The sequence below is a fragment of the Glycine soja genome, chromosome 14 (genome assembly GCF_004193775.1).
Source record: "Glycine soja cultivar W05 chromosome 14, ASM419377v2, whole genome shotgun sequence".
Taxonomy (NCBI): Eukaryota; Viridiplantae; Streptophyta; class Magnoliopsida; order Fabales; family Fabaceae; genus Glycine; species Glycine soja.
The window spans coordinates 24,017,660-24,045,658 of NC_041015.1; the positions used below are offsets into that span (position 1 = coordinate 24,017,660).

At 38.5% G+C, this 27,999-nt stretch overlaps 1 protein-coding gene across 1 annotated transcript; it reads right to left on the minus strand.

Annotated features, from left to right (window-relative positions):
* Positions 1-1,969: 1,969 nt before the first annotated feature.
* On the minus strand, positions 1,970-27,961 carry LOC114384765 (TOM1-like protein 9). Its single transcript, XM_028344550.1, has 10 exons — positions 27,652-27,961; positions 26,495-26,573; positions 24,623-24,721; positions 24,416-24,529; positions 24,011-24,171; positions 23,368-23,449; positions 4,434-4,519; positions 4,073-4,276; positions 2,900-3,408; positions 1,970-2,619 (listed from the first exon to the last, which is right to left on the minus strand). Exons 1-10 carry the CDS (start codon positions 27,750-27,752, stop codon positions 2,036-2,038), a joined length of 2,019 nt encoding a protein of 672 aa, XP_028200351.1. The 5' UTR covers positions 27,753-27,961; the 3' UTR covers positions 1,970-2,035.
* Between the last annotated feature and the right edge of the window lie 38 nt (positions 27,962-27,999).

Below are 27,999 nucleotides of genomic sequence, written 5' to 3' on the forward strand. Positions count from 1 at the left end.
TTTGTACCTTAGACATCATTATTATGCACATTATATATTTTTTATTGTCAATTTATTTTTTTTAACTAAGAACGTGCTTAGCATAATGATATCAACCTTGATCCCAACTAGGTTGGCACTAAAGCAACTAACATTTAACTGTAAACATGCTAAATATTACTAAAATCTTTTAAAAAAAAGAGTAATACAAACAAACAAAAAATCAACAAAACCTATAACTAGGAAGACAACCTTTGTCATGAAAGAATACATTCCTAAGGAAAGTAGGAATAAGATCCCACCAGTTAATTCCAGCAACATTATGCCCATAGTCCACTAATTTATCTCAGCAGGCATTTCCTTCATGATACACATCAAATACAACAAAATTCATGATTTTGGTCATGTGGATGCAATTATGCCAACGGGTACTCAATTGCCAAGGAACAATATTTGTAATCTTAAACGAAGTGACAACCAAACTAGAGTCGCATTCCAACCGTAATCGACGTCGTCCATGTTTGTGAGAAATCTTAATAATATTCATAGCTTTAATAAGCTCGACACAAAAAGTTATGGTGACTCCAAGGTGCAAGGAGAAACACCACAAAATGTTGCCTCGAAAGTCCTTGAAGATGCACCCCCAAGCAACAAGACCAAGTGCTGCTATTGCAGCCTTGGTCCAGCCAAAGAGGGGAGAGCACCAAACAACAAGTTTAATAACATGGGCTCTTATGGTGAATAGAGACTTTACATTATTTTAGAATGGTAAACTCGGAGATAATCCTCATGCTTATTTATATATGTTTTTGGTGATCATGGAGGCTTACCTTGTTTCTACTTCTTTTGTGAAAGGTGTATGTTTTATTTTATATTTGAGGTTTATTTGTTTATGATGTATTTTATATTCGAAGCTTATTTGTTTATGATGTCTGAATGATTATATATTATAACTAGTTTTTCAATAATGTTTAATAATGAAGAAAGTTTTATTTAGCTCGAGATTTTAACAATAGTTTGAGTACCACTTTAGGCTCATTGGAATACTTAATGCTTAAACTCTGCCTAGGTTTTTATTTGTTGTGTAATACGTAGTTGAGCTATCTAGGGTACAAAAAATCATAGTAGTGTTTTTTAAGGTTTGGAATAAAGAGTAGGAATGTAGTGTTTATATAATCCTCGTTTTCATAGTGTCTCTTATACGGGACACATATTTTAGCTGCCTTATGATTTCAACTAAGATGAATAAAATCCATGTTTAAATCTGAAAAGGTTAAATATGTTTCTTGTCTCAACAAATATGACTATTTTTTATTTTAAACAATGTTTTTTGTTTTAATTTGTTTAAAAAATTAAATAATTTTTCATAACACGATAAATAATAACAAATTACATATCAAGGAAAAAAAATTATTGAAAATTTTACATTTTAGGTCAAATTTAATTTACTTGAAATTTAAAGAATTATACAACGAAAACGAATAAATCTTTTACCGTTTTTTCATTTTTTTTTTCTTTCCTCTATTTCACCCTTCATATCAAAGTAACACATGTTCATAATAAAAAGGCAAAGCAGGAAAACAAAAGGAGTACTTGAAAATACAAATCCTCCATCAAATCTTCCAGTTCATTTATACAACCTACTAACGACAACCATAATTCGTAATATTCGATATCATCACAGGTAGGACATCCCTTCTCCATAGTTTAGATGGCGTTTATGCTTAAAGAACCTTTTGACCATAACTACAACCATAAGGTAATGTTACACATGGTAAAATTGCAACAAACTACAATCCAACCCAATGATGGTTTAGCCCTTTCCCCCTACTTTTTAATGTTTTCTCTAGAACGAATGTACAAAATCAAATGCTAATTCCCAGACAAGCAAACAATATGTAACAAGAACCAAATATATATATATATATATATATATATATATATATATATATATATATATATATATATAATATTATAAAACAAAAAAAAATATCAAGGAAAATCGGGCACAAAAATTAGCAATCGGATGAAATGTGCAAACCCGGTAATATAGTTTTTACATGCTACCAGCTCGGCCAGGAGTGGGTTTGGGCTTCACTTTTGCCATGTCAACAAGGTCTCCAAATAACTTATCCTCTGGCTTGGAAGGCTTCCCAGAGGGAACATAAGATGTGGTAGAAGCTTGGTAAGGGTTTCTCAAACTACTATCGTCTCTAACAGACATACCATACATTTGCCGTTCAATATATGGAACTCCTAGTTGCTGATAATGAACTCCTTGTTGCTGATCATAGCCGTATCCTATAAATTGGTTTCCGTACATTTGTTGAGAATACATCACAGGACCACCCTGCATTTGATGTGGAGCCAGACCCATGTAGGGTCCTGCAACACCTTGCACATGCTGAGGTTGCAAGCCCATTTGATTGCTCCCAACATGGTTATTCATTCCTGACGTATGGCTATTAGCATTTGACTGCATATACATACCAACACCCTGGTCATTGCCCATTGTTTGAGGCCCCATCGGATGTCCAGCATTCTGCATGTGTGGATACTGAGTTCCCGCTAATGGACCTCCATTATCGGCTGGTTGAGCTTCCCAGGGAGGAGGTGGCAATGATCCACTGCCTTGTGAACCTGTCAAACAAAAACAAAAAAAAAAATGTATTATGCACTTATGCGATGATGTCCAAAATATGGGGCACAAATCCTATATACATTTGCATTGTCAATCCATCCCGGAACCAACCCATGTACCCAACATATCACTGTCAGTCAGTGGATAAAGAAAATTGTTGCAACTTACACATTCCCCATGAACCAATTTAAAAACATTTTCTAGAAAGAGAATGTAATTGTGAAGGATTACGGCCAATTAGAAATACATTTAAATCCAACAAAGAAACATTAAATGCACCATAAACAGGAGAAGGTGGTTGTTGCTGTTGCTGTTGCTGTTGTGCAACCTGACCATTCCAGGCAGGACCTGTACTTTGTGTATACAGTGATTGCTCATACTGAGGTGAACCTGCATTTGGGGCATTTCCATTGGGGTAAAATCCACCTTGAGATGTGACGACTGTTTGCTGTTGTTGAAATTGAGGACCATATGGACTGGTTTGGCCAGCAACATTAGTTGGCTGGGGTGGCTGGGAGTTGACAGATGTAGGTGCATTATTTCCATTAGAAAACATATCAAAAAGAACAAGGTCATTCTGCTGAGAAACAGGACTGGCAGGTGGTTGTTCTCCTAGAGGAACAAGAACATTTGATGAATCTGCTTTTGGTGAGTTATAGTCATCGCCACTGAGCAGATCCCATTTGGGATCAACCTTGGCAGGAATTGTTGATCCATTAGAAGTTGGAGGTGCAGGAAGCAGTAACTGATTCAGTGTTTGGGACCCTGCTTCGACATTAGAAGAGGATCTGCGCATGTATGTAAGTAAATACATATAAGAGCCATATAGCCAAAGCCATCAGATGGGAAAGATCAACTTGAAAGTAGTTCATAAATCAATCTATTCCTACATGTTTATAATTAAAATAACAAATGTAGATCTGCAGCCAAAATCAAAGGTTATGACCTAGCTCATGAATGACAACTCAATCAATCAATTATCCTGAGTGAGCTAAACACAAATTGTGACTTTCGAATTTCGATGGTCTAATATAACGCGTCCCAAGTGCAATACCCTCCCTAGATCTTAAAACACTTCCATACTTATCTTGGTAAATCTTAATGACTATATTAAACTATTAAAAAACAAAAAAAAGAATAGAAAAGAACTTTCCATAGCATCAAACTCTAATGAAAGCAAACAATTTTGAACTCAATTTTAATTTATATATCTGATAAAATATTCCTAATATCAAAGATATTATTCCAATAGAAATAATATAACAAGTTGCTAGAGCACACATTTATTGGAATTATTATTTTTAATAGTACACTTATTTACATGAAGAATTAGCCATAAACAATAAATTGCATGGATTCTAATATGGTAAAACTAATAGTAACATGCTAAAATGAATGCAGATGATATACATGAGCAAAGCAATAATGAAAAGAAACAAAAGACTTAATTACCTCCCATCAGTTTGTTTGCTAGTATCTCCAGTATCAACCAAAGGAGCATCAATATCTACAAGAGCCCCAGCAGGTGCAGGTTTCGAATTCTGTGTGTGATTTTCATTTTTGGTAGAAGTTCCAGAAGAAATAGATTCGTGCTTAGCCAGTACACGCTGAAGATCATCATTCAGGGCTAGTCCTTGGCATAGCAGTGATTCATCCCTAGAATAGACAGAAAAGACCATAATAATAACTGTTATATTGTTTGGATAAAAAGAATACATTTTATTAAAAATACAATGAACATGAACCAAGCAGTTAAAAATATTGTACGCAGTCATCATTATATTATATCATGGAAAGGGATTCCAGGCCTTACAAAGTTGAGTTGACAAGGTGTACCACTCTCTGCTTGTAAGTTCGACACTGCTCCACCAAATCAACAATAACCTCCTGTCTAATCCCCTGAAAATAATAACAAAGGTCACCCATGAGATGTCAAGTAGGTGTTTGGATTAAATGTTTAAACAAAACATAATTAGACTTAGGCAACAGGTTTAGAAGGTCAAAATCAAGTCTACTACAGTGAGGCTATGTTTGGACTTGATGGCAAGGATGGAATGGAGAGGAATGAAATGAAAAAACATATTAGACTTGGGCAACAGATTTAGAAGGGCAAAAACAAATCTACTGCAACAGGAAGACTATGTTTTGATTTGATGGAAAGGGTGGAATGGAGGGGAATGAAATGGAATGACATTAGTTGCCATCTATAAAGTCCAGACACTCCAAAAATGGCAAAGTATTGGTATCGTATCCACATCCACATACTGATACATGTAAGATACTCTTAGATACATATACATGGAGTATCCTCCAATTTATTTATTTTTAACTTTTATTGACTAATACTGTAATACGTTTAGGATGTTCAGAATTCAGATACTTCGAATAGGACTAAAACTACATGGTGTGAGATCAAGGTTTAAAAATTTATTCCCGGGACTATGAACTTGGGAATGTAATGTACAGTGTAAAATGTTTGTCATAAGCCTTAAAAAATTACTCCCAAGTATTGTTCATACTTCATACCTAGGAATGTAGTAAAATACCTTGTTATACTTCATTTTTACTCTCATAGAAAGGGGTGAGAATGCTATATCCTAAGAGTTTATTTTCTAACTCAATTGGAACTTCCATTTTCAGTCTTACTTTTTATTCCAATTTTTTTTTTATCAACAAAGATAAAATATATATATTAATGAGTACCAGAGGTACTAGAAATACACTTTACAGATCAGATTGGTTTCCTGATAGACCTAATTCTGACCATAGATAGACTGTGAATACAGAAATAAGACACATATCATGGTATATTTAAAAATCCTGCACTAAGATTGGTAGACCAATGATTGCTAGCCACCACCATTTCCATCTATTAGCTCTCATTCCCCGTGTCACCTCATGAATGTGTTGGAGAAAATGTCGTCTAGGATGGTGTGGGAAAACTCCCACCAAGTTCACCCATGACAACGATTCCCACCAAACCTGGATTATCTTGCTGCATTGAAAAAACAGGTGACCCGCACTCTCCTCCACCAAACTACAGAATGGACAGCTGGATTCTACCATCTCTATTTGCCGCTTTCACAGATTTATTCTGGTTGGTAGCCTGTCTTTGAGTAGCCTCCATGCAAATGCAGCAATTTTTTATGGAACCTTGAGTTTCCATAGCTCCTCGAAAGCCCCATCCTGATTCTCCTGTGAGATGTCCTCCCTAAGCATTTGGTATGCAGTTTTGGCCGAATATTGACCACTTGGAGCTGCCTTCCACACCCATTGATCGCTAATCTGAGGCTGGATTCTGTGACACTCAACATCTTTTAGGAATGCTACCGCCATATCTATTTCACTATCGAACAATGGTCTCCTCCACCTGAAATCTCACTCCCAGCCTGTGTCTTTGAAAGCCCCCATATGCTGTATATTTTTGTCTTGTTGAGCAGAGATACTGTACATCCTAGGGTATTTCGCTAATAGCGAATCCTCTTCCCCTATCAACTTGTCCTCCCAAAATCTAAATTTATCCCCACACCCTACCTTCTATAATGTTGTGTTCTTCATTATGGCCTCATGTTGCAGATGTTGAGCCACCCTCTTTAGGTCCCTCCACCATATAGATCCGGTATTGTCTCTAGTTGCTTCATTTAGCGCCCTCCAGCCACCATACTTTGATTCAAGTACCCTAGCCCACAATTCCCCTTGCTGCTGGAATAAGTCCCACTTCCATGTGCCCAACAATGATAAATTAAACGAGTTGATATCTTTGACTCCCAAGCCGACATCTTCTTTTGGAAGGCATATTGTCTCCCATTTGATCCAGGCTATTTTCTTTTGTTCACAATCTCCACCCCATAGAAACCTTCTCTGTAGACTCACAAGTTTGTCCTCCACCTTCTTAGGAACCCTGAAAAAAGAGAAAAAATAGATAGGAATGGATGTTAGCACGGCCTTAATGAGAGTCACTCGCCCCCCAAATGATAAGTGTATTTGCTTCCATTTCTCTAATTTTCTCTCACACTTTCTAATAATAGGGTCTCATGTCTGATATCTTCTCGGATTTGCTCCGATAGGAACGCCGAGGTATACGAACGGGAAGGACAGTAAGCTACAATTGAGGTAATCTACTGCTTCAGTTTTCCACTGTTCCGACACCCCAAAAGCAACAAAACCACTTTTAGCAAAATTAATTTTGAGTCCCAATACCATCTCAAAAACTCTCAAGATTGCCTTGATTGCTCTTACATTCTCCATAGTTGCCTCACCAAAGAAGATTGTATCTTCTGCATACTGAAGGATGCTGACTTCCACCTTGTCTGAACCAATTAAGAATCCCCGGAATAGCCCCTTCACCGTAGCTTGCGACATAATGCCATTAAGTGCCTCAGCAACAATATTAAAAAGAAGAGGTGATAATGGATCCCCTTGCCTCAATCCCGTCCAAGGAATGAACTCATCTGTAGGACTACCGTTTACCAGAACCGATACAGATGCTGATCTTAGACAACCCTCTGTCCAATTGAATCCATTTAGAACAGAAACCCATCCTTCTAAGCATATAGATCAGAAAATCCCAGGATACAGAATCATATGCCTTTTCATAGTCAACCTTGAAGACAATACATGGTTTTTGACATCTTTTGGCTTCTTCAACCGCCTCATTTGCAAGCACCACACTTTGTAACATGTGTCTTCCTTCTATAAATGCGGATTGTGTTTCATGTGTATTCCAATTATTTTGAATTTTAAAAAATATTCTGATAGAATTGCTACAATACAAGAGTTACACACTTTGATGAATTTGAGGTCTCTTCACCCTCCTACAATCTCCAATTATCTGTCTACCCTCTAACTAACCCCTCCCAATGCTATTAATATAGCCTCTTAACTAACTAACAATTGATTATAACTAACAGTTAGTTACCCTGGCTGTACTAAAAACTGACAGCTCTCTAACTCTTCCAAGGATATTTTCTAACATACACCTTTCCCCATCTATACCCCCCCCCCCCTTCAAGATGGACCTTGTCCTCAAGGACAAATTGAGGAAAAACAGTTTGCACTTCATCAGCAAGTTCCCAGCTATCTTCATGGTCAGGTAAATCTTGCCATTTGATAAGAACCTCCTTTCTACCATCTTCTGCCATCTTCTGAAATTATGTCCTGCATGACCTTCTTTGGTTGGACCGGCACTTCCCAATTCTCATTCAAGGTTGTTGCTAATGGTTGACGGGAACAAGTGGGCTTAACTGCTTTCTTGAGCAGGGATATATGAAACATCGGATGTATCTTGCTACCCTCTGGAAGTTCCAGTTTATAAGTGACCTCTCCAATTCGTTGTATCACCTTGTAGGGTCCATAAAATTGTGGACTCAGCTTCTCCTTCGGCTTTCTTGCTGGAGACTTCATTCTATAAGGTTGTAGTTTCAAAAAGAGTCAATCTCCTTCCTGCAGGACTAGCTCCCTCCTATACTTGTTTGCAGATCTTTTCATCTGATCCTGAGCCTTTAGCAGATTGTTCCAAAGTTCCTGTAATAATTCATCCCTGTCCTTACTCAACTAATTTACCCCTTCCAATTTGGAAGGGATGTCAACTCTTTTAACTAACAGCAGAGCTTCCTATCCATACAAAGCTTTAAAAGGAGAAATCTTGGCAGAGATATTGAAGTTGGTATTAAACCAGAATTCAGCCCAGGCCAAGTGGTTAGGCCACTGTTTTGGTTTGGTTCCAGTTAAACACCAAAAATAAGCCTCTAAGCATCGGTTAGTTACTTCAATCTGCCCATCCGTTTGAGGATGATAGGCAGTGCTCATCTTCAATTGGGTGCCTGCTTTCCTGAACAACTTTTTCCAAAAGAGGCTCATAAAAAGTTAGTCTCTGTAAGATACTATTGAGGCATGGAACTCATGCAGTCTCACCACTTTAATGAATAACTCAGCTACTTCCTTTGCTGTATAAGGATGACTTAATGCAAAAAAATGAGCATACTGGGTCAACCTATCCACTACCACTAAAATAGTGTCCTTCCCTTGAGCCTTTGGTAAACCTCCAATGAAATTCATTGAGATATCAGTCCATACAAGCAGGGGTTGCAGCAACCCTCCAGGAGCTAATACCTTAGTTGGAATAGGCAGGGGTTGCAGCAACCCTCCAAGAGCTAATGGCCTTATTTCTGACAGATTTCACATGCAGCAACATAGTCCCTTATAGTTTTCTTCATTCCTTGCCAAAACACCACATTAGCCACCCTCTTGAAGGTTCTAAAAAAACCCTGAATGTCCTCCCAAAGGGGAGTCATCCAATTCTTTCAAGAGTAGAGGGATTCTAGTGGAATTTTTTGACAGAACTAGTCTATCCATGAAGTATAGTTTACCTCCATGAATGGCATATTCAGGCTTCTCTTCTGTTTTAGTCAGAACCCCTTGATAAATTCCATATAATTGGGGGTCAGCTTGTATTTCTTCCTCCCAATCAGCCCATTCCTCCTCGTGCACCAATGAAATTGCTGAAAATGAAAACTGCTTGGATAGTGCATCAGCCACTATTTTTTTTTGCTCAGCAAAAATAAGTAATATATTATAAGTAACAGAGGTACTAAAGTACATAAAAGGATGGTTATACAACAGGTTCAGATCGCTATACAAGGAATACTAAGAACCTGATTGGACCCATAGTAGGAAATAAAATACCCTGCATGAGCTATAGGAATTCCTACATCTGTCGTCACTCCCTAATTACAAAAAAATGCTTTGAGTTGGGAGGACCAGTGACTAAAGTGCACTGTGAAGCCCTTCTCCATTGCCTTATGCCAAGACCATAGTAGGAACAGTGCATCGTCCATCACTTTGCTTCCGTCGAAGGATTTGTTTTCAAAAACTACCCCGTTTCGATGCTTCCAAATGGTCCATGTTAGCGCTACCCACCAGCACTTCCATCTTTTAGCTTTAATTCCAGCAGCACATCCATTTTCATGTTGCAGAAAGTGGTGTTTGGGATGTTGTGGGAATACACCCAATGAGTTCACCCATGACAAAGATTCCCACCATAGAGGTAGGGTTTTTTTGCACTGGAAGAACAAATGTGCTGCATCCTCCTCCGGGCTGTTACACAATGGGCACCGTGAGTCATTTATCTCCACATGTCTGCTCCTCAGGTTGGTCCTAGTTGGCAAACGGTCTCTAATGAGTCTCCATGTGAACACTGCTACTTTAAGAGGGATCTTAGCTTCCATAACTCCACAAAGGTCTGATCTTCAGCAGCCCCCGTTGCTTCCACCAGTAGCTGGTATGCAGATTTCGTTGAGTAGTTCCCACTTGGGTCAGCCTTCCATACCCATAAGTCTGTTCTGTGTTGATGAACTGTGACTTGTGCTAGCTCCTCTAAAAATTCAGCAGCCATATCAATTTCGTTTTCAAAAAGAGACCTCCTCCAGCTCAATTCCCATTCCCACCCTGCATCCTTTTGACTCCCCACACAGCTGATGAGTTTCTGTTTCTGATTAGAGATCTGATATAATCTGGGATATTTTAGCATTAATGGTCTGCCATCACCTGTCCAAGTATCCTCCCAAAGTCTGAATTTATCTCCGCATCCCACCTTCCATTGTATCTGCTTCTTAATTACATCTGCATTCAACTGCTGATTAATCTGCATAAGATCCTTCTACCATGGGGAGAGATATCTGCTCCTTCTTGCATCATCAAGGGATCTCCAGCCACCATACTTGGAAGTGAGTATTCTGATCCACATGTCCCCTTGTTTCTGAAACACTTCCCACCTCCACTTTCCTAGCAATGCCGTGTTAAATGCCCGGATATCTTTTATGCCAAGACCACCTCTGTCTTTTGGGAGACACGGTTTCCCAATTGACCCAAGCGATCTTTCTGTGTTCCAAGCCTCCACCCCATAGGAATCTACACTGTGTGTTGATCAACTTTTCAACAACTTTGTCCGGTATCCTGAAAAAAGAAAGAAAATATATAGGAAGCGCTGTGAGGACTGAATTGATCAAGGTGACTCTCCCTCCAAAGGAAACATGTTTTTGTTTCCATCTCGCTAGTCTTGCCTCACACTTCCTAATGATAGGATCCCAGGTCACACTATGTCTTTGGTTTGCCCCAATTGGTATACCGAGATATGAAAATGGCATGGACAACGTACTACAATTTAGAAAATCCGCAGCTACCCTCCTCCAATGGTCAGATTTGCAAATTGCCCCAAATTGGCTCTTTGCAAAATTGATTTTAAGCCCTGATGTCATCTCAAAGCATCTAAGGATGATTTTTATGACCTTCACGTTCTGCGTCATAGCCTCCCCAAAAAAGATGGTATCATCAGCATACTGTAGTATACTTACTGGCTCCTTATTCTTCCCCACTAGAAAGCTGTTGAAGAGCTTTTTGTCCACTGCTTCCCTCATCAAACCTGTTAATCCTTCTGCAGCTATGTTGAACAGCAAGGGGGCAAGGGGATCCCCTTGCCTAAGGCCTCTTTGGGGAGTGAATTCCTTAGTAGGGCTACCATTTACCAGGATGGAAACCGAAGCTGAGGTGAGGCAACCCATTATCCACTGTATCCATTTAGGACAGAATCCCAGCCGGCCCATCATGTAGGATAGAAACTTCCATGACACAAAGTCGTATGCTTTTTCATAATCAACTTTAAATACTAAGCATGATTTTTGGCTCCTTTTTGCCTCCTCCACTACCTCATTGGCTATCAGTACACTATGCAATACGTGTTTGCCCTTGATGAATGCAGATTGTCTCTCGCCTATGATGTCCGGCATGACCATCTTCAATCTGTTGACAAATGTCTTGGCCACAATCTTATATATACAACCAATTAATGAGATAGGTCTAAACTCATTAATTGATTGTGGGTCTTTCACTTTGGGTAATAGAGCAATAAACGAAGCATTACCGCCCTTTGGGAATGAGCCATTGACATGAAATTCATCCAGAAACCTTAGTATATCAGGTTTGAGTACCTCCCAAAAGTGTATGATAAACTTGAAGTTTAAGCCGTCCGGTCCTGGGCTTTTATCACAACCACATTCCCAAACAACTAGCTGTATTTCATCCTCCTGAAAAGCTCTCACCAATGAGTCATTTTGCTGCATGCTGATACCCCTGAATCTGATTCCTATCAACTCAGGTCTGATGGGGTCAGGTTCACTAAATCTGGCCAGAAATAGATTACGAATTTCTTCTTTCACTTTGATTGGGTCATCCACCCATAGTCCCTCAATAAACACACCATTGACTGCGTTACGCCTGTAATTTGAATTCATAAGTATATGAAAATATCTTGAGTTACAATCCCCCTCTCTAATCCATTTGCATCTTGCCTTTTGTCTCAACAAGGACTCATGTGCTTGTGCTGTTGTCCATAGATCCTCCTGCAACTTTTTGTGGGTTGCCAATTGAAGAGGAGTTAGTTGTCTGTCGTTGTTACCAATCTCCAGCTTATTAAGTTCAGACTCCAGCTGTTGTACCCTCTTGGAAGTGTTTCCAAATTGCTATTTGTTCCACTGCTTCATTCTCTCCCTAAGTCTCTTAATTTTTTCTTTCAGGGAGTAACCCCCCCACCCCCTGACATGTGTGTTAGTCCAAATGTCTTTAACTAGATTTTCGAATGTTTTATTTTTCAGCCAGCAGTCTAGGACCCTAAAGGGTTTGGGTCCCCAGTCGACATTTGTAGATCTAAGCATGATAGGGCAATGGTCTGAGAAGTTTCTGTTCAAGGTGAACTGAGTGCTTCCAGACCATTTAGATATCCATGAATCTGACACGAAGAATCTATCCAACTTGCTCTTTGTAGTCCCATTTGGTCTATACCATGTAAATCTTCTCCCCACACCCTGTACTTCTTCCACATCTATATCCATTATCCAGTTATTGAACTCGGTGATCGAATTACTATCTGCCTCCCTTTGAGTGACACCTACCCTTTCAAATGAGTCTCGAATGCAGTTAAAATCTCCAAGGATACACCAAGTTCCACCTGGATCGTGATTTTTGAGGTGCTTGATATCTTCCCAAAGAGTGTGCTTGCTGGGGGCGTCGCAAGGAGCATATACATTCACTATGTATACTCGCTGCATGTCTCGGGTCCAGACTCCCTGCAAGAATATGAAACCCCTTCCAGTTGCTCTCCTTTCAACCCTGAAAGCTTGGTCATTCCAAATACAAACCAGGCCACCTGCTGTATTTAACGCAGGTTGTGATTCCCAGCTCAAGTCAGAATCTCCCCAAAGCGCCTGACACATGGTTTTATCAATATGCTCCTTCTTGGTCTCCTGTAAACACAACAAATCAATATGGTGATGTTTTACTAGTTTTCTGATTGCAGACCACTTCACCCCGTCTTAACCCACGAATATTATAAGACAAAATATTCATGGGATATTGCTTCTATTTCCCATTTTTTCTGCTTCTTGTTTATCTCTAATCTCCATTTCTGCAATCTTGTCAATGATTCTTGTTTGGTCTTTCCTACAGGACATCCCCAATTGTTTTGCCATTTCCCATTGGGCTATGGCATCTGCATGCAGGTTTGTGGAAGCTTCCTCCTCAATTTGGATTGTCCTCCCCTGTTGAGGTTGTGTGTCGGGATCTTTTGAATCTTGCTCGATGGATCCACCTGTATGGGCTGCTGGAATGGTGATACCTGTTTCTGTCTCCGATGCCATCCATGTTTGCCCATGAGCTGCATTGCACTCCTCAATGCATGACTCATTCCTTGTAAGCAGGGCCCATTTCTTTGTGTACCCTTTTTTCCTTGAGTAAACTTGAAAGGCGCTAGTAGGCTTTTTTTTCTGGTCGTGTTGCTGGCCCTTTTGCTGGTCCTCAGGAGTTGTGGGACTAATAAGGTCCATAGTATTATTAGGCCCAAATAAGTTCACGTTAGTGTCACGTGAGTGTTTGAAATTATGTTTCAGTGGCCCGTTATTTTGCTTACTACAACTTTCCCCCTTTTGCCCTTGGTCAAGAATACATGTCCCCAATTGTTGAATATCATCCACGCTAGCCAATTCCATGCTGGGAGTAGCTTTCCTTTTTGGCGAAACCGTAGCTACTGCCCCTGCAGGATGACTTTCCACTTCACCGTAACATGCAGCTGCTATTATCGGATGGCATTCTTCGAGGTATGTTTCCTTTCCCTTCTTGGCTCCTGGTTGTTTCAGTACTGTGCTAGGGCAGCGTGCCCTTTCCCCGCGGTCTTTGCCCAGTGGATTGTCATTGACATTTTGACCGTTGGGTATATCCACGGTCCATCGGGGAGTGAGATCGTCCTTCCCTTTTGCAGTGGTAAGTCGCGGCAAGGTGACACTGAGCCTTGACTGGCGAGTGTCGGAAAGGATTTCTTCAGAGGATCCCCAAAAACTCTGACGGTGTCGTGCACATGACGGATCTACACTCCAGTTCTCTTCGACAATATGAACTTTGTGGATATCACCGTCGATATGGACCGTTACCGAGTGCTTTATCGTCGGTGTCCACGGTGTTCTGACAAGGACCCGTGCTCTATCAAGCCGTTGCATCTCTTCGAAGTCATCAACTTCCACCAAATCACCCACTGTTGCCACGATGTTGCGCATATGCTCGATGCTCCACGCGACTAATGGAATGCCCCAGCATTGCATCCAGACCAATTTGTTGCCTGGTTTGATCTCCAGGTTCCATTTCTCCATCGAGTAGAACGCGGATGTTCCGTGGCTGATTTCTTCCTTGATCAGTTCATGTGCTCTTGTGTCTGAAAGTCCGATAAGGAGGACCATGTCGTCTCCTAGATACTTGGGCGATACCTCTGAGCCTAGAATCCATGAAAGTTCATCGTTCACTCGTTCGAAAACTTGTTGTCTCTTCAGTCTCCCTACCCAAGTATTTGTGTAGCGTTTCTTCATCCCCTCCGGGATCTCGAGTGTGACAGATAAATGTGAAGCCCCGTACGGCACCAAGGTTGGAGGCGTGAATCATCGTCGTCCTATGTTCTCTGTGTGTGAGGCCACTGCCACGGCATATGACCTCTTCATATTTGGAGCTTCCTTCGCTCTGCCCTTTTGATTTTCATCCACCTTCTGCCTCCCTTGCTTGGTTGTTTTTGGTTCTTGTCTCTCCTTTCCTCTCCCATACTTTGGGATGTTCACATGCAACTTGAGGCCCCCTACGATAATATTATCTAACTTCCTTTCCATATATCTCACGTCAAAAACTCCTTTGAATCTCACAAACCCGTACCTCCTTCCTTCTTTATTTCTCAGTTTAGGGATGAAAATCTCCCTCACGTCCCCCATTTGTTTGAACTGCCACCATAGCTCCTTCTCTGTTGCATTGTCGGGGAACCTAGTAAAATAAAATGAGGTAATATTGGCTCGGTCTCGCCAGTTTGTGTGATGGTGATTACGCTGCGGTCCAGGCCTATCTCCGCCATAGTGTTCTCTGGGGTCCGCTGTCATACATGGGTCTACTCTCGCTCTCCTTCTCTTTCTGTTCCTCACAATGGTCCACTCTCTGTCTCTCTCTCTCTGGCTGTATCTCTCTCTCTCCCTCTCTCTCTAACGACCTGTGCATCAGCCACTATATTCTCCTTTCCTGGTCTATACTGAATATCAAAATCATAACCAATCAATTTAGTAGCCCACTTGAACTATTCTTCACCAGTGTTGTCAAATGACAGCCATGGCGGAAAGATGTGGCGGTTTTTTGAAAAAATGCCAACGAATAACTGTGGCGTGGTGGGTTGCGAATGGTGGCGCCATGGCGGTTAGGACAGCATGGCAGAAATAACAAGTTTTTTTGGTTTTATTTCCGCGATAGGAATTGGGCTGACCCAACCCAACCCTACCCGGTAATTTATTCAAAAGTGCAGCCCTCCCCTCCCACGCAGCTTGAATCAGAACGCAGCCCTCCCACTAAAAGCGCAACCCCTGCACCCAGCCATGACCCCCCGCACCCAGCCGCACGCAGAACGCAGCCAACAACGCCAACCCCAGCAGCAACGAGCATAGGGCACACGACCTCACGGCGGCGATGAGCACCGACACAAATGGCGGTGACGAGCACCTGCATGAACGACGGCAAACATCGCGGCTTTTGCGTTTTCCAGTGGTGCGCACTACCTTTTATTTTTTTGTTTAATTTTGTTTTTTCTGTTTGACACCCCTTTTTATGTCTGCAACTTTTTTTTCGTTTTGCTATTTGACACCCTCTTTTACTTTTGACAGTCCCATTTTTATTTTTATTTTCTATTTGACACCACATTTTTTTCTGTTCAATCCTCTTTTAAATGGTTGAACCATCGTCCGATGTTGCTACTGCAAGTGCAACAAGAAAAAATAAGACAAACCCAGGCTGGAAATATTGTCATCCACTGGTGGAAGGAGATACAAACACAATCGTTTGTAATTTCTGTGAAAAAATCACAAAGGGAGGAATAACCAGAGTCAAACAATACTTGATTAGGAAGTCGGGTAACATTGCAGCTTGAAAGAAAACTCCACCAAATGTAGTCGAAGAGTTGAAGGAATATATGACTATCAAAAAAAGTGGGACCACTTACAGTACTTCTGACAGTGGTAATATGACAAATATAAGAGATTTTGAATTTGGTGAACCAATTGGATGTGATGGAAGTGAAGATGATGAGTTTGCGGACTCTTGTAATGCTACTGCAAGTGCAAAGACAAAGTGTGGGACTAAAAAAGGACCAATGGAGAAATTTTGTAAGAATCCAGAAAATGCAATCAATCAGAGAAAAACGGACATGTTGAGGCAAATGAACATAAGAGAGTCAATGGATAAAAATGAAGTATTGAAGGTGCATCAACTTATTGCTCGATTTTGGTACCAAGCAAGTTTGTCATTCAACCTTATTAAATTGAAAAGCTTTGAGAATATGGTTGCAACCATTAGTCAATATGGGCCACATTTGCCCATTCCCAGCTATCATGACATCAGAGTTCCACTCCTGAAGAAGGAAGTTGAATATACTGAAAATTTGATGAAAGGCCATAGGGAGCAATGGGTCAAGTATGGTTGTACTATTATATCTGACGCATGAACTGATCGGAAACAAAGATGCATCATTAATTTTTTGATTAACTCTCAAGCTGGTACCATGTTTTTGAAGTCTGTTGATGACTCTGATTTTGTAAGGATAGGTGAAAAGCTTTTTGAGTTGCTTGATGCCATTGTGGAGGAAGTTGGAGAAGAGAATGTTGTTCAAGTTGTAACCGATAATGGGAGCAACTATGTTTTAGCGGGTAAGTTGTTGGAGGAGAAAAGGAAACATATTTATGGGACTCCTTGTGCCGCTCATTGTATTGATTTGATGCTTGAAGATATTGGGAAGCTTCCCTTGATAAGGAAGACATTTGGAAGGGCAATTAATCTAGTTGGGTTTATCTATGCCCATTCTAGTACCTTAAGTTTGTTGAGAAATTTTACAAACAAGAGGGAATAGGTGAGACATGCTATTACTAGATTTGTCACTTCTTATCTAACCTTGGAAAGGCTACACAAAGAGAAAGCCAATATTAGAAAGATGTTTACTTCTGATGAATTGACCTTAAACAAGCTATCTAAGGAGCCTAAGGGAAATGAAGCTACAAAGGTAGTGTTAAAGCCTTCTTTTGGAATAGTGTGGTTTACACTCTTAAAGTCATGGCTCCACTTGTGAAAGTGTTTCGTCTTGTGGATGGTGAAAGGAAACCAGCCATGGGCTATATTTATGAAGCAATGGACAAGACAAAAGAAACAATTATCAAGTCTTTCAACAACAATGAAAGCAAGTACAAAGATGTGTTTGCAATCATTGATAAAAGATGGAATTGTCAGCTTCATAGGCCATTGCATGCAGTTGCCCACTTCTTAAATCCAAAGTTCTTTTATGAAAACACTGATTTGGAGTTTGATTTTAAGGTCACCAATGGTTTGTTTGATTGCATTAAGAAGTTGATTCCACAATTTGATGTGCAACAGAAAATTCTAGCCAAGTTGCATCTTTACAAGATTAGTGTTGAACACTTTGGTTCTGACTTTGCAATGGCTCAAAGGAAAACTCATTCTCCTAGTAAGAAACTTTTACCATATGACAAATACAAATACTATACCATTTTTTTATGTATTAATGTTATAATTCAGAATTCTAAGTTATGCTCTTGGTTGGTAATTGGTATTGCAGCATATTGGTGGCGAATGTTTGGGTCACAAACTCTAAATTTGCAGAAGCTAGCTATTAAAATTTAGAGTTTGACTTGCAGTGCTTCAGGATGTGAAAGAAATTGGAGTGTGTTTGAGCAAGTAATTGTGACAAAACTCTAACTATACTTTTAATTTTATTTAATTTTGATGGTCAAGTTTTATTTGGAGTATATTTGAGATTGAAATCAACATTTATTTGTTATGTTGTAGATTCATTCCAAAAAAAGAAATAGGCTTGAGCACAAGAGGTTGCATGATTTGGTGTTTGTCAAATACAACCAACAATTGAAGCAAAGATATAATGCAAGAGATGAAATTGATCCAATTTCTCTTAATGATATTGATGTGTGCAATGAATGGCTCGTGGGAGAGATGGATGAAGATGATGATAATGATGCTGGAAATGATTTGGTATTTGAAGATGATGATGCTCTAAATTGGACAACTGTGTATCAGGCTTCGGGGGTTGGAGAGCCTCAACCTTCACTTAGCACTTTGCATTATGTTTTTATCCTTTTCTTATTTTGAACTCTTTAATGAGTTTATTTGGTGTTGATACTTGGTTATTGTATGAACTCATGAAACTTTTTTAACTTTTTTAGTTTATTTGAATGCAATCCATTGTTTTTTTTCAATTTCAATGAGTTTATTTGGTGTTGGTACTTGGTTATTTATAATTATATATATGTATATTTTTTTTTTGTCCGCCATGACATCCGTCATTTTCCGCTACACCATCCGCCATATTTTTATGGTGGATTTTTGGCTTTCCACCATGAACCGCCGTCCACCATTAACAACATTGTTCTTCACTCATAAGCCTCTGCTCATTTAAGAACTTCAAACTCCTTTGATCAGTCCTAATTAAAAATTTCTTACCTAGCAAATAATGCCTCCAATTTTTCATAGCTAACACCACTACCATCAATTCCCTCTCATATACTGACTTGAGTTGAGCCCTGTCTAATAGAGCCTTGCTCCAAAAAGATAAAAATTTCTCTTCTTGCAATAAAACTACCCCAAGTCCAGTTCCTGATGCATCAGTTTCCAAGATAAAACTTATAGAAAAATTTGGTAGTGCCAAAATAGGAAGCCTCCTCATTGCTGCCTTAAGCTCTTCAAAGGCATGAGTAGCTTCTTCCCTCCAATGAAATGCATCCTTCTTGAGCAGTGCATTCAAGGGTTGTGCAAATTTTCCATAATCCTTCACAAATCTCCTGTAATACCCTATTAACCCCAGGAATCCTCTTAATCCCTTAGCATCCTTAGGCCTAGGCCACTCAGCCATTATTGCCAATTTACTAGGGTCAGCTTCCACACCTTTTCCTAAAATGATATGCCCCAAATATTCCAATGAATTCTGACCAAAGTTGCATTTTTTCTTGTGCACTTTCAGTTCATGTTGCTGCAAAACTTGTAAGATTGCCTTCAAAAGCTTGCGGTAGTCCTCAAGGCTACTACTATATACAAGTATATCATCAAAAAATACTAATGCAAACTACCTTAATAAGGGTCGAAGCACCTCATTCATAAGTGCCTAAAAGGTGGATGGTAAATTAGTCAACCCAAAAGGCATGACCAAGAATTCATAATGAACCTCATGGGTTCTGAAAGTTGTTTTTTGGATATCTTCTTTCTTCATTCGAATCTGATGATATCCAGAACACAATTCTAGCTTGGAAAACCAATTAGCCCCCCCAATTTCATCCAATAATTCCTTTATAATTGGGATAGGGAACTTATCTGGCACAGTAATTTTGTTAAGTACTCTAGTCTAAACAGAATCTCCAACTCACATATTTTTTCTTAACTAAAATAATTGGACTAGCATATGGACTAGTACTAGTTCTAATAATTCCAACAGTTAGCATATCTCTTACCATCTTTTTAATTTCATCCTTTTAATAATGTGGGTATTTGTAGGACCTTAAGTTGGGAATCCTTGTTCCCTCCTGGATAGTGATAGCGTGATCTCTTTCCCAATGTGGTGGTAGCCCTTGAGGTTCCTAATGTCAACAGATGTACCACTAGGTCAGAAACTGCTTCCACACGCTTCTCTCCTTCCACCCTTTTTAATTCCATCATAAACCCTTGGTCAAACTCCAAAATGGTCCCCTTGATCATTTTCAAGCTAATGGAAGCTTTTATCAACTCTGGTTCAGCTCTCAATAAGACTTTTTTGTTCTGCACTGGCACTATTAATGTCAATTTCTCAAAATTGGCCTCAATCATTCCATTCCTAACACCAAATCCACACCACCCAATTCAAACAAGTAACAATTATGTGTGAACTTTAAATCTTGCAATTCAATAGGCAAGGATCTACACACTCCTTGACACCTAACCTTTTGTCCATCTCCTACTTCTACAAAATATGGGCTTGTAGGGGTTACCTCCAAGCTTAGCTCCTTAACTAACTTCAGCTATATGAAATTATGAGTGGCTCCACAATCAATTAGCACAATCACCCTTTTATTCCTAATTTTTCCCCACAATTTAAGAGATTTTCGGGTGGTAAAGCCTTCAATACTATGCATGGATAATTGGTGAAACTCCCCATCTCTTCTTCCTTATCCTCCCATTGTTGGCTCTTAGGATTTGCTTCATCCTCTTCTTCCATAATCATCAATTTAAACAGTCTATTTTTGCACACGTGTAGGATTATACTTCTCCTTGCATGTCAAACACTCTCATTTCCTCATCTTTTCATTTACCTCCACAGGAGACGAATTGTGGAACGTCCTTCAACCTTTCCAACCACTTGTCCCTATTTTTGCACCATTTTGAAGGTCGGTCACCTTATTGTTTGCAGGCTGCCAATCCCATTACCCACTTCTGCCCCAAAAGAACATTTTTCTGCAAATTACTCGCTCTACCATTATCCACGGGTAACTTCCCTGAAATTCTGTTCTTATCCTCCACTCTTTGAGTCTTAACCATGGCTTCCATCAAGTTCTTTGGTTCATGAAGCCTCACCTCAGTGCTAATCTCTTCCTTTAACCCCTTGAGGAACACTTCCACCAGAAATGGCTCCTCCAACCCTTTCACCATTCCAACGCACTTCTCAAATTGACCTATGAATCCCTGCACTGTCTCTTCTTGTTGCAGTGCCAGCAGCGCTTGAAAAGGATTTCCCAAGCTCGAAACGTGAAACCTTTGGATGACAGCAATCTTGAACCCATCCCAAGAATGATTTGGATTTCCAAGATTTTTACCATTGGAACCAACCCAAAGCTTCCCCATCCATCACGACCATTACCACCTCCAGCTTGTCCTCTTCCCTAACCATGCGTAACCGGAAATATTGCTTGATCTTTCTCAACCAGCCCATAGGATCCTCACTGTCGAATATGGGCAATTCCAAATTCCTCCACCGATTGCCATCGTGCACAACCGTAATATCATCTCCTCCGGTCGCGTCAATTACATGCACATTCGTCGCAGGAGATTTTTTCTCGCATGCCACCACCAACCTTTGGATCAGCCCTTTGATGAGCTCAATCGTGATTCTCCTCTATCGCTTTCTCCAAAGCTTCTATGCGCATCTCCATTCTTGCGTTCACCTTCGTCACCATTAATGATTCTTCGCTCCAAGATCGAAGCTCTAATACCAATTGATAGAACTGGACCAGAACATGGTAAAAAACCTTTTGTTCGAATTAAAATGCTACAATACAAGAGTTACACACTCCGATGAATTTGAGGTCTCATCACCCTCCTACAATCTCCAATTTTCTGTCTACCCTCTAACTAACCCCTCCCAATGCTATTTATAGCCTCTTAACTAACTAACAATTTTTTTTCAGCAAAAATAATGACTATATTAATTGAGTACCAGAGGTACTAGGAAATACAATATATAGCTCAGAATTGGTCCCGAGACAATGTTTTTTTTGGTCAGCGTCCCGAGACAATGTACATGATTCACTGAACCCATAGCTGACTAATAATTAGGATTACTACATATATTTTCACTAGTATGCTATCCTGCCCTGTTAGAGAACCCTTCTCTGATATTGGAAGACCACTGGTTGTAGTGGGTACTAAAATCCTTCTCCAAGTGTGTGAGCCACGTCCATAATAAGAAAACTGCATCGTCTAGTAGCTAGTTATCCATAATAACAATTGAGACAAATGTCACCATAGAAACTATCTTGTCCTATGTATCCTTATAGGTTAAAGCTACAGTATATAATCCACAACTATAGAGTCAAGACTTCTATTGATAGGGGCCGGGCTACTGCTTTTTGTGACATTCTAACATGGGTTGGGGGGAAATATGTATTTTTTGTAACATGTTCTTAGGGGAAGAAATATATTCTGATAGGTAATGAAAAGATATTTTGTAACTATGGCTTTTTGTTACAATCACAAACACTGCTCTTGCAAATTGTGATCACCATCCATTATCTTTACAAACATATTGGATTTAAAGTATATGGTTTTTTTAATCCATGTGATGTACCATGTTCAAAAATTTTAAAACTCATGTTCTTGTATCCATGTGATTTCAAGTATTTGTGCTTTATAGGTTGCCACTATTTATTAGACTGTTTATTCCAAATGGAGCCAAATGACATTTATTGCATCCAAAACCTGCATTTTTCTACCCTGTTCCCTCAATTACAGGTTATAGGATGTAGCTATTCTACTAGAGCGATAACATTTGATTCCATTTTCTTTCCAAACAATGAAATAGAAACATTAATCCATTTCATCATAAAATATCCAAACACAGGTATTATAATGTTATTCCATTGCATTCCACCAATCATTAGATATCCAAACATAGCCTAACAATTCAAAAGAAATCATCACAATGTTGTTTTACGTTTATTGTGCTTTCCATAAGCTACACCTATATCATGCTTTCGGGTTAAAGAAACAAGGAAACCTCCAACTAACTGTCAGTTAAAAATATATAATGTGCTGCAGTCTATTGTCTAAAAATGATGAAACAAAAGTAAATATTTTCAAGCAGATAATATGTCCAAAATATCATACAGGCCATTAGTTATACAATGCACCGAACATTGCCCAACTTTCAACTTTCATCCCCGTAGCTTCTATTCAATTTTAAGCTCTGTCCCCAAATTTTCATTCAGTCAACTTCAATCACTACTAGTTTACTGCCAATTTTTTTGTTTATTTTCATTCCTGTAATCGGTGGCATCACTAGAGAAAACCTATTTTTCCTAGTCCCATAAACAATTTCCTACACCAAATAAATAACTATCACCCATATCAGCAGTTAAAGCATAATGACAAAGAACAAAGAGGGAGCACAAAAACAGACAGTAAATTGAGTATCAAATTTATTCAATAAATCATTTAGAAACCTCAAGAAAAAACACAAAAATTTGAGAAACAAAAATTGAATTTGGTGAATGACATTCAATACAATACAACATTCAACCAGATCAACAGCACATTAGAATGTATTTTATTCAATATATCACACCCATAATCTTCACAATCATTACAATATAATGTATTTTTATACATTTATTTTATCATAATTTGAATGTCTGAATTGAGTAACTTACTTCTTTGTTACTAGGGTCTAAGGCATTGAGCATTTCTGCAAGAACATCCATGATGCCCCGTGCATTCTGAATTTCAGTCAAACTATAAAAGAAAGATCAATTAGATATTAGAACATAATACTGCATAACTATATATGGCAATCTGTACCAAAACTTAACTCTCATTATCATCGTCATAATACCAATACTAGTACATACTACATGTAGCGTGCTCATTCCACCATGCTCATTACACCAAGGGAACGAAATTTAAATCCATGGAAATTCATACAGCTTATTTAATAACAGTTAAAAAGGCACCGATGAATAAAGAAACAATCTAAGATCAAAACTTGATTCCTAATTTAAGCTATATCTTTCCTATTTCTTTTACTTTGCTTGATTCCATAAGGAGAAAGATTACATAACGGCCATTAAAATGTACATGGCTAGGCCAGTCACAAAAAAGAACATGGCTTCAAATGTGATAATCTGAACGGCAAAGAAACTCTCTCATTGTTATAGATATGGTAATGTACTTATGATACTTATGACTATGCACAACACTGTATAACATTATGTCACAAACATAATTAAACTTATGAATCAATAAGAATTATGTCAACCTCCTTTTATATAAAAAGAAAAGGCATTTGATCCATACTTAAGCGTTGGAAACTCGGACTCTGCAGAGGACTGAGCTGTGTCCTGGTGAGCATCTGAGTCGTGTATATTTTGAGGGTATGATGCCAATGGCTGTGTTTGTGGAGGTGTGAAAACAGGTGCAGATTGTTCAGACCTCTGAGGGAATACTGCCCCAGCACGCTGAAATAAACAAATACTTTATATAATAAACTATACAGTTCTAAAAGGTTTGTGTAAATATTTGAAGTGTAACAATTCACACTCAAATGCCAAAACCTATATAGCAATCAGATAAGAACATCGCATCCAAACAAAATGCTAGATTATGATTACTCTAATGAACAGCTTTCCTTCATTTTCACAATTGCAAGAGGAAAACTTGGCAACAAAATCTCTCTGTCTAAAAATTTATAGTTAACATTACCAACAGTTCCTGGTAAGCAGCATAATATTGTGGATATCTTGCCCTCGGGCCTCCAAAAGCTTCTTGCCAAGTATCTATAAGAATCAGTATCTTCTCTTTGACATGAAAATCAGGCTACAATTGGTATGACAAATGACATCAACATATATATATGAAGAAAACAGAGACATTAGAAAACTGAAAAAATATTCAAGAAACTATGTATACCTTTTTCTTTACTATTTTCACCATCTCATGAAGCACATCTCTTTCTGCAACATGCATGTGAACAATATCTCCGCAGTTCTTTATGATTGTCTCCAACAACTTTAATACAGCGGACCAATAGAAAACCAAATGAATTTTTCAAATCATCAAATGATCTGGACAAGTCAATTATACACTAGAAACAATGCATCCTAGCTGAACAAGCATCATTTGGAAAGGCACCCAAGGTACTCTCAAAAATTAGTTTGTATTTAATGCCAGCATAGTTAAAAGACTTTCAATTTGAACACAAAAAATGTAATGACAGACTTCTAATGATGCCCGTTACAATACAAAAAAAGGAATGGCTGACAATATGAAACTTTAAGACTGAATGGACAGATTAGAGAGGTAATATATGGAGTATTGGAGTAGTATAGTAAAGGGTTCAATCCATGGTTTGGGGTATTGGAATGGAACAGCATTGTTTAGGGGATTAGAATGGAACACTTCTCCCATCTTTATTTTTATATGATTATATACAATTTCAAGCCTGAACACTACAACCCTTCTTACAAACACCACAGAAAAAGAAATATGGAAAAAAAAAAAGCTTAATGTGATTTGATTACTGAAAGTGACTTTTAATTTCAACTCAAGGAACAAGTAGCAACATCCCCTCTATATATTATGCCAAGGTTTTGATTTGAACCCTATACAGTCTGTGTGGAGGTTGCTAAGAGCAGTAAGACACTAGTATGGTGATAGTCTCATGCTTGAAAAAATGAAAATTCAGAGAAACCCCCTCCAATTCTATGTTTTCAGCAAAACTAGAAATTAAACTCATATTTCCACTCTATTAATTAACATTGTAACTTTGAATCAATAGAGAGGAACCCCCTTCCAAAACTTCCAATAATGAGTTGTATACATAATCCTTTCTACTCCACAACATTCCACCACTCCATTAAGAGCCATTCAACTCCATCCTTTTCTTTATTGCAAACATAGTCTCAATTGCTTGCAAGTCAAATCAGACAAAATAATTCAACCATTTAGAGCCTATTAATTGTAATGGAAATTACTATTTCAAATGTTTCAGATAATGAAATCCACAAACACCAGATCACATCCTATTGTAAAATACTCCAATCAACCGCTCATTTAGAGGGAAAACACTAATTGGTAGAAAAGTAGTTTTCATAATTGCACGAAGTGGTATAGAACAGCAAGACACTTAAATCCAAAGAACCAGACAAACATTAAGTTTCCTTCTCGTATTTATCAATCAACCTTGAAAATTTAAATCCAAAGAACCAGACAAACATTAAATTTCCTTCTCATCTAACAAAATTTCTTTTATCTGATGAGATTTCGATGGAGTGGAATTCTCATATTTTCAAAGGCATCTATTTTACCTTAAGCTTGAGAAGGAACAGAATTATTTTTGTATCCACTCTCAGCTCTGTAGTTTAAACCAAATATCCATTCCAAACAAGCACAAAGAATAAAAAATCATTGTAATTATTAGGTCTGTTGTTTTTGAGGATATCCTCTCCCTAGTTGGATTGTCCTTTTCTATCTAACAAGCTTACTATTTTATCTGAAAATAAAAGCACTTCTTGGTATTTTACTATTTAGTATTTACTATATTATACAACGGAAAGAAAAGCATCTTAAAATTATTCATAAAACTTACTACAATAAACATCATCATCATTCAACAAAAACATTCAAAAATGAACGAGTCAACAATGTGAAGTTTGGGAGGCCAAAATGAAATTTGAAAAATGCAATTACAGCAAACATGCTTAAATCCAAAAGAATCTAGAACAATACTGACATCAGAGTTTAAAGAGAAAAAAGGTTGTATCGCAAGACTATTTTGCTTACAGTTAGTGCAAGAAGTTGGACTTTTGAATTTTTACTTCCAATCCGCTTCTTTATGCCTTTAACAACATCCTTTGCTTGCCTGATAATCATAACCAAACAGAGTTCTGAATATTTGGAAGTATAAACAAAGAGAAAAATTCAAACATTATACATCAAATACTCTAATTCCACTTAAACACTTATATGAAAAAGAACTATCCGGTGTAAAACTGTATAAACACAAGCTTGTAGAAATGCCAAAGATATATATGTTCAGACACTCCTCCCTGTTCTCCCCCAAACCAAACATTCAAATCACTCAGAATAAACTTCAAACATTCCAATTCCAATATACAAGGTCAAAGTTTTGAAATTTTAAAAAATACAAAATAAAAAAGAAGTGTAAATTTTGAAACAAAAAGAGTTAATAAAAAATCAGATTCCTGAAAGTGATAATTTATGTTGCTTTGATCCCTAAAAATGTACCGTTAGTCCCCAAAAGTGTCAACTTGTTAACAAGTTCAGACTACCATTTGTGAACTAGCAAACAATTTCATCCCTAGAATGACGACTAATAATTTGTATAAATGAAAGCTTTCATAAACCAAAGCAACACAAGATGCCACTTTCTGAACCAAATTTTGTAGTATCAACTAAAATCATAACAGAGCAGGCAAAAATATCACTGAAAGGCTTATAGTTTATATAACTCCACATAGAATATAACAAGCAAATTAGATGCCACCTAGCATATACGCACACGTCGGAATCACACACAATCTAGGAGAACCCACAGTAGCCATCAACCATCACTGATTGAACAATTCAAAAGGTTTCGGAAAAAAAAAAAAAAAAAAAACAAAAACTCTATACAACAAGAACACTATCACCCAAACCAATTTTTGAAACACGCACGTATCATAAGGTAAACGGTTACAATTACTACGCACATAAACCAAATCACTCAGAAAATTTCCTGTTCCATTCCAACCTACAACAGCTCATGCATCGATCGGAATCCATTCACACCACCAAAACATGCGCAATTTCAACCTTAAATTTTCGGTTGGCCAAAAGAGCAAAAAATGATCAAAAACAAACAAAAAAGATTATTCGCGTTTGGCGGATTAGAAAAAACGGTGCGTTTCGGAGGAAAGAGTGCGAGAAGGAAAACGCACCCAGGGTCGTGATTGAGCATGTCGCAGATCTCGATGTTCATGGCCCAATCGGGCCCTATGAGCATGTCGCTCGTAGCGCGTTCCACCATGGAATTCACCATTTCCTGTCACCGCTGCGATTCGAAACTTGGCGAGATCGGCGATTCTCCGATGACCATAAACCGACCAACGGTGCGATCGGAGAACGATTCTGACACCGCACGCTCTTGTTTCTCTATTCAAAGAAACGAAGATTGAAGCGAGTTTGATGGATTCTGTTGCAGACGGAAAGGTTTGGAATGGGGTTAGAATGGGAAGTTTGAAGTTTGAATAGAGGAAAGAGGAATATAAGCATTGGGCTTATGAGAA